The following is a 14,287-nucleotide window of genomic DNA, read 5'->3' on the forward strand; positions in this document are numbered from 1 at the left end:
GAGGTGAGAGGAGAGAGGGTGGAAAGGAGAGAGCAGCATAGAACCTGGAACGACTGAGAGAGGGGGGGCGAGGGGAGAAGGGTTGGGGAGGGGTAAGGGAAGAGGGGTGGGTGGGTAAGGAGGAGAGACAGTGACCCGCTGAGAGCACCAGGAGAGCTCAGAGCCCGAGCCGGAGCTGGAGCTGGAGCCCTAGCCCGAACTGGGCACTGGGAGGCGGCCGCGGAGACCCTTGAGCCCTGCAGGATGCGTCTCCGGCTCTTCTGCATCCTGCTCGCCGCGGTCTCAGGAGCCCAGGGCTGGGGCTACTGTGAGTTCGGGGCTCGGAGGCGGGCAGGGTTGGGCCCGGGAGTTCAAAGCACCGCATTGCGGCTGGGTGGTCGCCGGTCCCTTCCCCGCCGGCGCGCGCTCGCTGGTTCGCTCTCGTCCTTCCCAGCCTCTCCCCCACGCTCCGCAATGCAGTTCGGCGGCCGGAGCGCGCGCCCGGTGCTGGGGTTGGGCTCGGAGCAGAGGATAGAGTCGGCCCGGCTGGGATTTGGCACTACGATCCAAGCCAGAGATAGTGCCTCGGTTTGAGAGTTGGGGATAAACGTGTTTCTGGTGACCCGGGCTAGGATTAAGGTTTTGCCAGGGGCTGGGTTTGGGCTTGGAACTGGCCCAGGGGCTAGGGTTTGGGGTTGGGGGCTGGACTTTGGGACTGGGATTCAAGGTGGAGTTGGTGCCAGATTGATGCTAAGGTTGGACACAGAACTGGTGATGGTGTCAGGACCGGCTGGGGTTGGGACCAAGGCCTGGATCTGGAATTGGTGCAGGTTTGGGGATGCTGATGATGGGACTGATGCTCAAGCTGGGCTGGATTGGTGTCTTGGGCTGACTCAGGTTCTGAAAGATGCTGAGTTTGAGATTGTGTTTTGGGGAGTACTGAGCCCAAATAACACCATGGCAGGAACAGGGCTAGGGAGGGTCTGGCCTAGGAGTTCCCCCAGAAGAAGATAGCCTCCCCTGAGTGTGCCCCAGTTGCTGCAGCCCGGGTTGAGTAGATGGCTTTAAGTTAGGGCTGGGTCTGCTGCTGGGGACCTGAGAAGGAGGAGCTCCAGTCGCTCAGTGTGCGGGGGCCTTGGGGAAGACCTGGGAGGGGCTGACCTGTCCACTATGTCTGTCCCCCCAACCCAGATGGCTGTGATGAGGAGCTGGTGGGGCCCTTGTACTATCGCTCCCTGGGTGCCTCCTCCTACTATGGGCTCTTCACGGCTCCACGCTTCGCCCGACTGCACGGTGAGCCTGGCCCCAGGGAGCGGGGAGGGACTCTGGGGGGCTGGGAGTAAAGGGGGAGCCAGTGGTGAAAGCCCTGGTCCCCTCTATAGGCATAAGTGGATGGTCTCCCCGGACTGGTGACCCGAATCCCTGGCTCCAGATCGACTTAATGAAGAAGCACCGGATCCGGGCGGTGGCCACACAAGGCTCCTTTAACTCTTGGGACTGGGTCACACGCTACATGCTGCTCTACGGTGACCGAGTGGACAGCTGGACCCCGTTCTACCAACAAGGGCACAATGCGGTACTCCAGCTCCTGCAAACACTCTTGGGGAACCTCCTCAGTTTTGCAGCCTGGGCTGGGCATTAATTAGCTTGTGGGGAAGGGGAGGGGGCGGGGTGAGGGCACAGGTTAGGAGCAGTGACTTCCACTCCGAGACTCTGTTCAGAAGGACTGTGAGCTCACAGATGGGCAAGACACTCCCGGAGGACAGGGTTCCACAACCTTAGAGAGCTTTGAAGGAGGTGACACCTGAGCTGAGCCTTGAGGAAGTAATGAGATAGTGGGAGAGGACACTCGGGGCGAGGAGATAACTGTGTGCCTAAAGCCCTGAAGGCGGGAGATCAAGCAGCGTTTGCTTTGCAAAGTCCAGATTGTCTGGCTGTGACACCCGTGGGCTGGGAAACAAGCCGGGGGTGGGGACCGGTCACTCCCCCTGTCTCCCCCTCAGACCTTCTTCGGGAACGTGAACGAGTCGGCCGTGGTGCGCCACGACCTGCACTACCACTTCACCGCGCGGTACATCCGCATCGTGCCCTTGGCTTGGAACCCGCGGGGCAAGATCGGCCTGAGGCTGGGCCTCTACGGCTGTCCTTACAGTAAGAGTGCGGGGGTCGAGGCGGGGGTGGGGGGTGGGGAGGGGGGCGGCGGGAGACAAGCAGTCTCCCCGGCCCCCCGGCCCCAGCCCCCAGCCCACCTTCGGTCGTTCGCGCAGAGTCCGACGTGCTCTATTTCGACGGCGACGATGCCATCTCGTACCGCTTCCCGCGAGGGTTCAGCCAGAGCCTGTGGGACGTGTTCGCGTTCAGCTTCAAGACCGAGGAGAAGGACGGGCTCCTGCTGCACGCGGAGGGCGCCCAGGGCGACTACGTGACACTCGAGCTACAGGGGGCGCACTTGCTACTGCACATGAGCCTGGGTGAGCGACCTGGCGGGGGACTCGTGAGCGCTGGCTGCTGCGCCGCTCGCCGCACCTCCTCCGCGAAGCCGCGCCCACCCCTGACGTCCCCGCTCCCGTTCGGACCAACCCGCCTTTTTCGTGTAGAATTTAGTGCTAGCAGAACTCTGGACCCCGGGTTAGCAGAACTGGATTCCAGTCTCAGCTCTACCCGCTGCTGGCTGCTGGCTGCTAGCGGTGTGACCTCGGACGAGGCACACCCCAATCCCAGTCTCCTCAATGTAAAAACATCACACACACACACACACACACACACACACATGAAAAAGTATTTTTGTGTCGAATTAGTTTTTCATAACATCCACATGATGAAGTAGAAGCAGCTATTGTGCCCCAAGTTTTACCGATAGAAGTTCAAAGAGGTTAAATGACTTGCCCTAAGCCACATACATCCTTGCCAATGACCGCTGCTCCATCCCAGGTCTGGGTGGTCCCATCTCTATGCCCACCCTCCCTGGCTGCTGCTTCCTAGGGGCTCACTGGGGTTCTCCGGGTCCAAGGTCTGACCTAGCCCCACCCTATCCTCAGGCAGCAGCCCCATCCAACCACGGCCTGGACACACCACGGTGAGCGCTGGTGGGGTCCTCAATGACCAGCACTGGCACTATGTGCGTGTGGACCGATACGGCCGCCAAGCAAACCTTACCCTGGACGGCTATGTGCAGCGTTTCATTCTCAATGGCGACTTCGAGAGGCTGAACCTGGACAATGAGGTGAGCAGAGCGGAAGGAGTCATTTGGTCGAGGGGGGCGCTGGCTGGGTGGGTGGGGGACAGCACTTCCCTCCACCAAAGGTCAGACCTTGCTTCCTGGTGCCACCCGAGAACCATTGAGATGGGGTTTGGACATCTGGATTTTGAGGATTGGGCAAGATGAGAAAATTGCCCCCTGGGATTGCCCAGCTGTGCGGGATTAAAGACCCTGGCCTCCGTCTGCACAGAAAGAATCCCAGAAAGTTTTATTGACCTACTCAAGGCCGTGCAGCCACTTTGTGGTGGAGTTAGGACTAGAACCCAAACCTCAGGAGGCCCAGCGAGCTTCCAGCTTTAACACCGACATTGGGGAAATGTGTGTTTCAAGCCTTTTATAAAAAAGCTGCATGGTGGGAGCTCCAGGGAGGTGCATGCGCTCCCGAACCCAGGGAACCTCACCCTCATTCCCTACTCCGCCCGCCCGCCCACCCGCCCGCCCGCAGATGTTCATTGGAGGTCTGGTGGGCGCACAGAAAAACCTTGCCTATCGGCATAATTTCCGTGGCTGCATGGAAAATGTAATCTTCAACCGAGTCAACATCGCGGACCTGGCTGTGCGGCGCCATTCGAGGATCACCTTCGAGGCCAGTGGGCCGGGGATCTGGGAGGATGGGACAGCAGAGCCACTTGGAAAGCCAAGAAGTGGAACGGGAAGAGATCTTGACAATCAGATACAAGTTCAGGACCTCTCCCTCCCAGCCAGATGCTCAAGTGGGGGAGGGGGGTCATGATGAAATTACAGGAGGTGCAAAGTCCACCCCTTTAGCCCAGTTAAGAAGCGGCAGTAGAGCCATAGGAAATCCCCTCTGGACGTTGGCAGGATGGAGGGGTCGCCCTGAAGACGTTGTAGATCAGTGATAGCAAGAGAGCCGAGGCCCCCTGTACAGCTGAACCTGTTTCTAGGATGGTGGAAATGTCAGGGTTAAAGGTCTTCCCCCGTCGCCCCCACACTGAGGGAGTGCTGTGACAAAGATCTTAGACCAGTACGAAAATGGGATTCCCAGAGAGGCGGGGTGGAAACTCGAGGCCACTGATGGGTCCTTGCTTTCACCTCCAGGGTAAGGTGGCCTTCCGCTGCCTGGACCCGGTTCCTCACCCGGTCAACTTCGGAGGTCCTCACAACTTTCTGCAAGTGCCTGGGTTCCCTCGGCGTGGCCGCCTCGCAGTCTCCTTTCGTTTCCGCACCTGGGACCTCACGGGACTGCTACTTTACTCCAGCCTGGGGGACGGACTGGGCCACGTGGAGCTGATGCTCAGTGAAGGGCAGGTCAACGTGTCCATTGCACAGACCGGCCGAAAGAAGCTTCAGTTCGCTGCTGGTGAGGGATGGGTTGGGGGCGGGGCCTGCATTGAAGGGTAGACAGGGGCCAGAGAGATAGGTAGGAGGCCAGAGAGGGCAGAGGAGAGCAGGGGTGATTGTAGGCTTGGACTGAGGGGAGCAGAGCAGGAGGTCCCAGGCCCCTGGGAAAAGGTGGGAGTGGATGAGAGGCAGCTGGGGCTGGGGGCAGATCTGAGGGGCTACGGGTGCTGGGAGAAGCAGGAAGCCTGAGAGTCCTGGTATTCTCCAGTTCCGGCGCGGGGAGGGGGGGGGGGGTCTCTGGAGGTGTTTGTTATTCATTTATAACTTTGCAGACTGTATAAGCTGCTGGCATTATGGATAGTGAAGAGAGACTTTCAGAGATGTCACCACCCAGTGTGATAAGTGTAACAATGGGAGGAGGAACATCGTCCACTATTGGGACACAGAGTGGGGGTGCTGCTTCCACAGGAAAGACAGATTGCTCCTACGGCCTGGTGCGTTCCCCACCCACAGCACCCTCCTTTCCTGTCCAGGGTACCGCCTGAACGATGGCTTTTGGCACGAGGTGAATTTCGCGGCACAGGAAAACCATGCAGTCATCAGCATTGATGATGTGGAGGGGGCAGAGGTCAGGGTCTCATACCCACTGCTGATCCGTACAGGGACTTCATACTTCTTTGGGGGTAAGTGGTGGCTAACCTGGCCAGACCCCTGTCCCTGGGTGGGAAGGCCCCCACCCCCACCTAAGTCCACCCAGATGGGACTACATGGAGAGCTTTGTAGGAATAAACCCTTCTTTCCCTTCTGGGGCCTTGGGGACCGGAAGGTCACTGCCATCATCTATTGGCCCCTCTCTTCCTTCATGGCTCTCCCTTGGCATCTCCCTGGGGGAGGGTCTCTGGGGTCTCCCCTGGGGAGGGCCTCACAGGGGTGGTTGCTCCAGGTTGTCCCAAGCCAGCCAGTCGATGGGGCTGCCACTCTAACCAGACGGCGTTCCATGGCTGCATGGAGCTGTTCAAGGTGGATGGTCAACTGGTCAACCTGACTCTGGTGGAGGGCCGACGGCTTGGATACTTTGCTGAGGTCCTCTTTGACACATGTGGCATCACTGATAGGTATCCAGAAGTCCCTTTCCCTTCAAGAGGTGACCCCCCCTCCAAAGCTCTTTCCCATGGTCTCCCAAAGGGAGTGGCCTTTCTCAATCTTTCTTCTCCTGGTCCCAGCTCTTCAGTCTCCCACCTGGAGATGATTCCTCCTTGACCTCTCACTTCCTGTTTCTTCCCTTAAGTGACATGTGCTCAGAATGGAAATGAAGCATCTATTTTTTGGGTGGTGGTGGTGTATCAAGCATTATTTGTTCATTGGGGGAAGGGGAAACAGTGCTTGAGCCAAGGCCTGCCTAATGCCCAGCATTTAGGCTCATATCTGGCTAGTTAGGTGAGGTGTGTCTCACGGAGTTCTGTGTTCTCAGGAGTGGGGAGTGGAGCCTGTAGGGGTCAGACCCCACTCTCAAGCTCCCAATAAGGCTTCTTCCCTTGGTGCTGACCTCTTCCTTAGGTGCAGCCCTAACATGTGTGAGCATGATGGACGCTGCTACCAGTCTTGGGATGACTTCATCTGCTACTGTGAACTGACAGGCTACAAGGGGGAGACCTGCCACCAACGTAAGCCAGCTGGGATGTGGGGGAAGAGTCAGGGACAGGAGAGGTCAGGAGAAGGTTGCTGGGATCATGAGGCTGCTAGAGATGGCGGCGCTGGCTCTGCTAGCCCTCTGAACCCATAATTGCTTTCTACCACCTACCAGCTTTGTATAAGGAATCTTGTGAGGCTTATCGGCTTAGTGGGAAAACTTCGGGAAACTTCACCATTGATCCTGATGGCAGTGGCCCCCTGAAGCCATTTGTAGTATACTGTGATATTCGAGGTAAGTGGTTCTGATAGGTGGTTAAGGGGCAGTTGACAAGGCTATGCTGAGGGGTGGGGAAACAGGGAAGGATTGAAGGGTGGTCAGGGGCCAGTAAGATTAAACTGATTGGGCTAAAGGAGGGCAGAGGGAAAAGGGACACTCAGGAATTTGTAATCTAGCCTTGCAGATAAATTCCAGTTTCCTGATGTGGTCCAGCTGTCTCATCTCCAGCCTGCAATGTCCAGGGCCAGGAGCTAGGCTGGAATGGAGCTGCTAGCCACATTTATTGGCTCTGAGTTGCAGCAGTGGTGGTGGAGTTGGGCAGGAAGATGGGTAGAGAATGCCCATCTCCAGCCAAAGCTCTGTCCCTTCCCCTCCCCCAGAGAACAAGGCATGGACAGTTGTGCGGCATGACAGGCTGTGGACAACTCGGGTGACAGGTTCGAGCATGGAGCGGCCATTCCTGGGGGCTGTCCAGTACTGGAATGCATCCTGGGAGGAAGTCAGTGCCCTGGCCAATGCTTCCCAGCACTGTGAACAGTGGATCGAATTCTCCTGCTACAATTCCAGGCTGCTCAACACTGCAGGTTGGGTCTGGGGTCTGGGAGGGTGAGGTGGAGAGCTGGAGGAGAGGCCAGTGGGGGCCTGGGAGAAAGAAACCAGACGGTTAAGTTGGAGTCCTGGGCTAGAAGATTCAAAAGTCCAGGGCTGGTTAGAAGGGTGAGAGGGGAGCCCAGAGACTTATGGAGGAACAGGGCCTAGAAACCGCCTGAACCTCTTCCCCAGGAGGCTACCCCTACAGCTTCTGGATTGGCCGGAATGAGGAGCAGCATTTCTACTGGGGAGGCTCGCAGCCTGGGATCCAGCGCTGTGCCTGTGGTCTGGACCGGAGCTGTGTGGACCCTACTCTGCAGTGCAACTGTGACGCTGATCAGCCCCAGTGGTGAGGGAGGCACAGGGCGGGGCTCTCAGGATCTGGGGGGCGGTGAATGGCAGGGGCTGAGCCACTGCATCTTGTCCGCACAGGAGAACCGACAGGGGACTGCTGACCTTTGTGGACCATTTGCCTGTCACTCAGGTGGTGGTGGGGGACACAAACCGCTCCACTTCTGAGGCCCAGTTTTTCCTGAGGCCTCTGCGCTGCTATGGTGATCGTGAGTGGCAGATCCGTTTTGTGTAACATCTAGTTTCTAAAATCTAGGCCATCTGACTCACTGGGTGCCTCCAGGACACAGTCAGACACCCCAGGTCCTCCTATGATATGACCCCCCATCTATATTGCTCCTTTACACCTTATTGTCTTTCATTACACTCCTTGGTTACCCCTAGTTGTCCCTCGGCCTTTCCCTCCCCCACTCACCTGAGGCTCCCTTACTCCCCCACCCTCCAACCTCCCTGAAAAGGCCTTCTTCCATCTGGTTTTGTAGGAAATTCCTGGAACACCATCTCCTTCCACACTGGGGCTGCACTACGCTTTCCTCCAATCCGTGCCAACCACAGCCTTGATGTCTCCTTCTACTTCAGGACCTCGGCCCCTTCAGGAGTCTTCCTAGAGAATATGGGGGGCTCTTACTACCAGTGGTGCCGACCTTACATACGGGTGGAACTAAACAGTGAGCAGGCACACAGGGAGGGACGTGGGGTAGATGACTAACTCTGGGAAGAATGGGTGTAGGTGGAGGCTGGGGAAAGTGACAAGAGCAGATGTCTTGTCTCTTTGAGGGCAGATGTCTTGTCTTCTCTATGGAGAAGGCTTTGATGACCCTGGGTTCTAGTCCAGCTCAGTCTTGAAAGCTGGTTTTGTGACCTGAGGCACCCATCTGCCTCTCGGGGCCTTAGGTGAATAAGGAAGCTGGGATCCTGAGGTATCTCCTACCTGGTAGCTATGCTTCTAACCTGAGAAGGGGGGTGGGAAGCTGGCTCCAGGGATCTGCAAATTTGGGAGAGAACAGGCGTATGAGGTTTTAAGCCGTTTTAAGTTTTGTCCCAGGCTGTAGACAAACTGGAGGGACATTCCAGGAGCTCCAGAGTAAAGAAGAGAGGTTGCATTGGGTGAGGAATCTTGGAGGTCTGAGTCCTCTCCCCCTACCCCCACCAGCATCCCGAGATGTGGTCTTCGCCTTCGATGTGGGGAATGGAGATGAGAACCTGACAGTACACTCAGATGATTTTGAGTTCAATGATGACGAGTGGCACCTGGTCCGGGCTGAAATAAATGTGAAGCAGGCCCGGCTCCGCGTGGACCACCGGCCCTGGGTGGTGCGGCCTATGCCCCTGCAGACCTACATCTGGCTGGAGTACGACCAGCCCCTCTACGTTGGTAAGCAGCAACCCAGAGGCAGGTCTGAAGTCTCCTTAACCTTTCCACCCTCTCAAGGCTCCTCTCCTTGTTTGCAGAAACCTGTGTCTTAATTCCCAATCCCCTCTGCTTCAGAGAGAGCCAGAGGCCCACCGTCCCTCTCCAGTCCCTGGCTCTAGTCCATTATTCTAGCTTCCTTGGTTCCTTTCCCAACCCCAATACTTATCCCTGTCTATTGCTCTACACCCATTTTTTAACTTGCCCACCCTTCCCAGGATCTGCAGAGCTTAAGAGGCGCCCCTTCGTGGGCTGCTTGAGGGCTATGCGTCTGAATGGAGTGACTCTGAACCTGGAAGGCCGTGCCAATGCCTCTGAGGGTACCTCACCCAATTGCACAGGCCGCTGTGCCCATCCCCGGTTCCCCTGTTTCCATGGAGGCCGTTGCGTGGAACGCTACAGCTACTACACATGTGACTGTGACCTCACGGCTTTTGATGGGCCATATTGCAACCATGGTCAGTGCTGTTGGTTATGGGAGGACAGGGAGCTGTAGGGTGTAATGGGATGTAGGGATGGCAGGGAAGAAAGGAAGGAGGGTGTCTCTGGGTTCCTGAGCTCTGATCTGGGGCCATTAGACAGCTGAAGATGCTGGGTGACTCCAAAGGCATAAAGTGGGGCAAGGAAGGGGTGGTACAGCTAGCTGGTAGTAAAAGCAACAAGCAAATAACTTCCCCATCTTCCTCTATCGCCAAGGTAACACAGGTTCCCCCCCTTGCAAGCATATCCACCTCAGGCTGCATGATGCCCTCCTATGCCATTTCCTATTTGACAATTGCTGCACTCCTAAAACATGTCTACAGCCGGGTTCTTGGTTAAAGAGAACCTAGTCATTCACCACAGCAAGATCTCTGCACATATACTCAGACTGCATCCTCCCTAAGGCTGGTAGGTTACTAATGGGAAGTCCGATGGAATTAGGGAGATTTAGGGACTTAGGGACCAATAGAAGACCTTTGGTCTTGGTTTGGAAATGTGAGTAGTGGTGAATGTACTGGATGGAGTCATGATATCTCAGTTCTAATCTTGGCTCTCCACTTACTGGGTAACCTTAAGCAAGTCACTACCCACCTCTGAGCCTCAGTTTCCCCACCTGTAAAATGCAACCCCAACCCCAGCAGGGGTTGGTTAAGATGAAACTGGTGGTGGCAGAAACTGAAGGCAAGTCCAGGGGTGTGTGTGTGTGTGTGTGAGTGACATATACAATGTCTGAATATGGGAACGGAAGCCCTGACCTCACCACCTGTGCCTTCAGATATTGGTGGTTTCTTTGAGCCCGGCACCTGGATGCGCTATAACCTGCAGTCAGCACTGCGCTCTGCAGCCCGGGAGTTCTCCCACATGCTGAGCCGGCCGGTGCCAGGCTATGAGCCAGGCTACATCCCCGGCTACGACACTCCTGGCTATGTACCTGGCTACCATGGCCCTGGGTACCGTCTGCCTGACTACCCGCAGCCTGGCCGGCCTGTGCCAGGTTACCGGGGTCCTGTCTACAATGTTACTGGAGAGGAGGTGTCTTTCAGCTTTAGCACCGAATCTGCCCCCGCTGTCCTGCTCTACGTCAGCTCCTTTGTGCGTGATTACATGGCTGTGCTCATCAAGGAAGATGGTAAGCTCCTGACAGGCTCTCTCCCTCAACTCCAGCTTCTTCCAGGGCACCCTTCATTCTCACAACTATTGATTCACTATTTAATACGTAAAAGGACCTAAGTGCTCTTAGAAAAAGGGGATTGTGGGACCTGAAGGGAGACTCCCTCTTTCTCCTCTCCACCCCACAGGGACTCTACAGCTGCGATATCAGCTGGGCACCAGTCCCTATGTGTACCAGCTAACCACCCGACCAGTTACAGATGGCCAGCCCCACAGCGTCAATATCACCCGGGTTTACCGCCAGCTTTTCATCCAGGTGTGTGTAGAGAGAAGTGGACCAGTTCAGATCATAACCTCATGATCAAGGTTGTGGCACCCAGGAAAATGTCAAATATTTAATATTTGTATTTATTACCTCATATGACTCTCACAACAGGTCTGTGAGGCAGTTCAGGTACACGTGTGTACTTATTATCTCTGTTTTACAAATAATTACGGACTCAGAAAGTAAAGTGCTTCCCCAAAGTTAAACTACTAGAAAGCTGCAAAAACAGGGCTCAAAACCAGGCTGTTGGGTTTTTAAAACCAAATTCTACATCTGGTCTAGGGGTGGCGCACGTAGTGCAAAGAAGGTTGAGATAGGACAAAGCTAGGACTTACCACCTACTTGGACAGAGTTCAGGGTTCCTGGATGATTGTGGCTGCGTCTGCCTCTGGTTCTCCCTCCCGCATCTCCTTTCTCCTCCCCGTCTCAGGTGGACTACTTCCCAATGACAGAACAGAAGTTCTCACTGTTGGTGGACAGCCAGCTTGACTCACCCAAGGCCTTGTATCTAGGGCGTGTTATGGGTAAGCTGAGGGTGACAATGCATTTGGGGTAAGAAATTGTGGGTGAAGTCCCTGGAGCCTAGATGAGAGTGAAGGAACTGGGAATCACAGAGAAAGTGCTGATTAGTAGGAAATCTATGGATGGTAAGGGAGGGCTATTGGTGGTCTAAGCCCTTTCTTTCTGGGCCTGCCTCTACCCCAGAAACAGGAGTAATTGACCCAGAGATCCAGCGCTACAACACACCAGGTTTCTCAGGCTGCTTGTCTGGTGTTCGATTCAACAATGTGGCTCCCCTCAAAACCCACTTCCGAACCCCTCGACCCATGACTGCTGAGCTAGCTGAGGCCCTTCGAGTTCAGGGAGAACTGTCTGAATCTAACTGTGGAGCCATGCCACGTCTTTTCTCAGAGGTGCCACCTGAGCTGGATCCCTGGTATCTGCCTCCAGGTATGTCCCCAGGACACAGAAGAGGGAGGGACAACAGAGAAAGAATATTATTCTTACCATATCGGAGGCTTCTCCTAACTGGTGCTTTCTCTTCTTCAGACTTCCCATACTACCATGATGATGGATGGGTTGCCATACTTTTAGGCTGTGAGTAGTGTTATTCCTGCCCTAACCTCCTGATTCTACCCTCTGACTGTTAGCATTCCCTCCCTGCCCTGTAGATTCTGTGGGTCGCGACCCCTGAAAATACATCCTGCATATCAGATATTTACATTACGATTCATAACAGTAGCAAGATTACAGTTATGAAGTAGCAACGAAAATAATTTTATGGTTGGGGGTCATCACAACATGAGGAACTGTATTAAGGGTTGCGGCATTAGGAAGGTTGAGAACCACTGCTGTAGAACATGGTAGTGCAAAGAAGGTTGAGATAGGCCATGCTGAAGTAGTATGTAATTGGAATAGAGATTTTTAAATGTTTGAGGATGCTATAGACTTTTGTTTTTATGTTATAGACTTTAATTGAAATATTAAGATTGGACTATGGTTAAGGAATAAGGAAATGGGGGTATAGTAACATCTAGAGAGATAAGAAGGGTTAACTGCCCTGGCTGGTTTGCTCAGTGGATAGAGCGTCAGCCTGTGGACTGAAGGGTCCCAGGTTCTATTCCAGTCAAGGGCACATGCCTGGGTTGTGGGCCCGACCCCCAGTGGGGGGCGTGCAGGAGGCAGCCGATCAATAGTTCTTTCTCATCATTCATGTTTTTCTCTCTTTCCCTCTCCCTTCTTCTCTGAAATCAATAAAAAAAATATATTATATATATAAAAAAGGAAGGGATGTGAAAAGAGAATATTAGAAGATGGTGAGGGATAAGCCAGGAATTCAGACCTACCAGACACTAAGGAATAGCTTGATGGTTGTAGAGTGAACACTGTTGTTCATGTATGCTTTTAGTCAAAAGCATACATCTGTGTCTGTATGTAGGAGAAACCCCAAAGATCTGCTCTAATTATTTCTTTTTCCTCTTTCAGTTTTGGTGGCCTTCCTGCTGCTGGGGCTGGTGGGAATGTTGGTGCTCTTCTATCTGCAAAATCATCGCTACAAGGGTTCCTACCATACCAATGAGCCCAAGGCCACCCACGATTACCACCCTGGCAGCAAACCTCCCCTACCTACTTCAGGCTCTGCCCAGGCCCCGCCCTCTACACCAGCTTCCACCCAAGTTCCAGCCCCAGCCCCAGCTCCAGCCCCAGCCCCAGCCCCAGCACCAGCCCCAGCCCCAGCCCCTGGCCCTGGCCCTGGCCCCCGGGACCAAAACCTACCCCAGATCCTGGAGGAGTCCAGATCTGAATGAATCAGAAGGGCTTCAGGGACCAAGTCCATTTCTCTGAATTCCCCATAACCTGCCTCTACCCAACCCTGTCAGGGACATTTGACTCCTTTTAGCTGGTTCTGCTCACCCAGAGGATTCCCCTCCTGCCAAGTTTGGTGGGCAGAGCTACAGATGGGACCAAAGGGAGTAGCTGAGCCTCACTGCCTAAACCAATGCCCTGCCCATTTCCGTTTCCCCAGGCTCCTGGTGGTTTGCCTGCCCCAAAAGGAAAGCCTCATGGGGTTGAGACAGGTCCTTCCTGCCATCCCTGTCCCAGCTGCTGCCAGGGATTAAGAGAGTGCAGGGGAGATTAACTGTCTCTCTCCAAACATTCAATCTCAGCAGGGATAGATGTGTGGGATTGCAGGGATGCACGAGGTATGGGGGGAGGAGGCTGCTAAACATATCCGCCAGCCTTCCCCCTGCCCTGCACAACATCTTTCATCTGTGTCCACTCAGCTGGGGGTTAGGGAGGGCTTCATCATTGGGTCCTACCCTCCTCCTCCTTTTTTGTTTTTTATAGACTGAGAGGCTTCAGTTTAGCACTTTAGTACCTCTGCTGCTTCAAATGCTTTAGCCAAAGCCATAAAAACTTGCAACGTAGAGAAAATGCAGACACACTGACTAGCCAGCTCTATACTCTTCCTCCCTCTTCCAAGATATGCAATAGCCTTGATGCCTGTCAAAAGGCTTAGCCCCCTCTCCAATGCATGAGGAGCCCTCTTTCCTCCGCTCAGAGATGCTGCTTCATTTGCCCAGGAGGTCACATTCTTTAAATATATTTTTTGTTGCAAAGTCTCTCTCTAGAGAAACTATATATTATTCTAATTTTTAAATTATCAGTTTATATATAAAAGAAGAAAAAAGCAATCGATTGTCCTGTCCTGTGCTGTGCCTGTGGTCTGTAGTTTGCTTCTCCTGTGTTGGAAGTCCCATGAGGCCTGTTGGTCACTCATCCAGCCTGAGTCGGCCTCCACTCTGAAGCTGTGCTCTCAGATGTAGAGCCGTTCTAATAAAACAGGGTGGCAGAGCCCCAGACTGTGTGTGGTGGCTGGTGTTGTGGTTAGCGGGTGGGGTAAGTGGAATGGTTTTAAGGGAATTAATTTGAGGGCTTGGGAATTTCTACAGGGAACCCTCAGAATCCTTGCATCACCTACCAGGAGCCTGACTGGTTCTTGCCAACCCTCAATCTCACCCAGCCTCACATCTCAGTGGACAAGTGGGGATCAGAATGCTAAAGCTT

The 14,287-nt window shown here is 54.5% G+C and overlaps 1 protein-coding gene across 1 annotated transcript; it reads left to right on the forward strand.

The window, feature by feature from the left end:
* The first annotated feature begins 121 nt into the window (after positions 1-121).
* Positions 122-14,082, forward strand: CNTNAP1 (contactin associated protein 1). Its single transcript, XM_070394838.1, has 24 exons — positions 122-307; positions 1,171-1,272; positions 1,362-1,555; positions 1,983-2,130; positions 2,247-2,450; positions 3,018-3,202; positions 3,684-3,824; positions 4,298-4,559; positions 5,074-5,223; positions 5,484-5,655; positions 6,098-6,204; positions 6,345-6,464; positions 6,830-7,033; positions 7,233-7,389; positions 7,473-7,600; positions 7,874-8,059; positions 8,545-8,766; positions 9,021-9,260; positions 10,058-10,411; positions 10,581-10,708; positions 11,148-11,241; positions 11,423-11,668; positions 11,768-11,815; positions 12,704-14,082. The coding sequence occupies exons 1-24, from the start codon at positions 244-246 to the stop codon at positions 13,024-13,026; spliced, it is 4,179 nt and encodes a 1,392-aa protein (XP_070250939.1). The 5' UTR covers positions 122-243; the 3' UTR covers positions 13,027-14,082.
* Positions 14,083-14,287: the final 205 nt, after the last annotated feature.

The sequence above is a fragment of the Myotis yumanensis genome, unplaced genomic scaffold (assembly GCF_028538775.1).
Source record: "Myotis yumanensis isolate MYYU_CA2020_CCGP unplaced genomic scaffold, mMyoYum1.0.hap1 SCAF_16, whole genome shotgun sequence".
NCBI classification, from domain to species: domain Eukaryota; kingdom Metazoa; phylum Chordata; class Mammalia; order Chiroptera; family Vespertilionidae; genus Myotis; species Myotis yumanensis.

Bases quoted from the DNA above. Each gene is read 5' to 3' on its own strand.
- CNTNAP1 (XM_070394838.1), top strand. From the start codon at position 244: ATGCGTCTCCGGCTCTTCTGCATCCTGCTCGCCGCGGTCTCAGGAGCC. The intron at 308-1,170 runs GTGAGTTCGGGG...CCCCCAACCCAG, and splicing joins AGCCCAGGGCTGGGGCTACT to ATGGCTGTGATGAGGAGCTG. The intron at 6,205-6,344 runs GTAAGCCAGCTG...ACCACCTACCAG, and splicing joins GGGGGAGACCTGCCACCAAC to CTTTGTATAAGGAATCTTGT.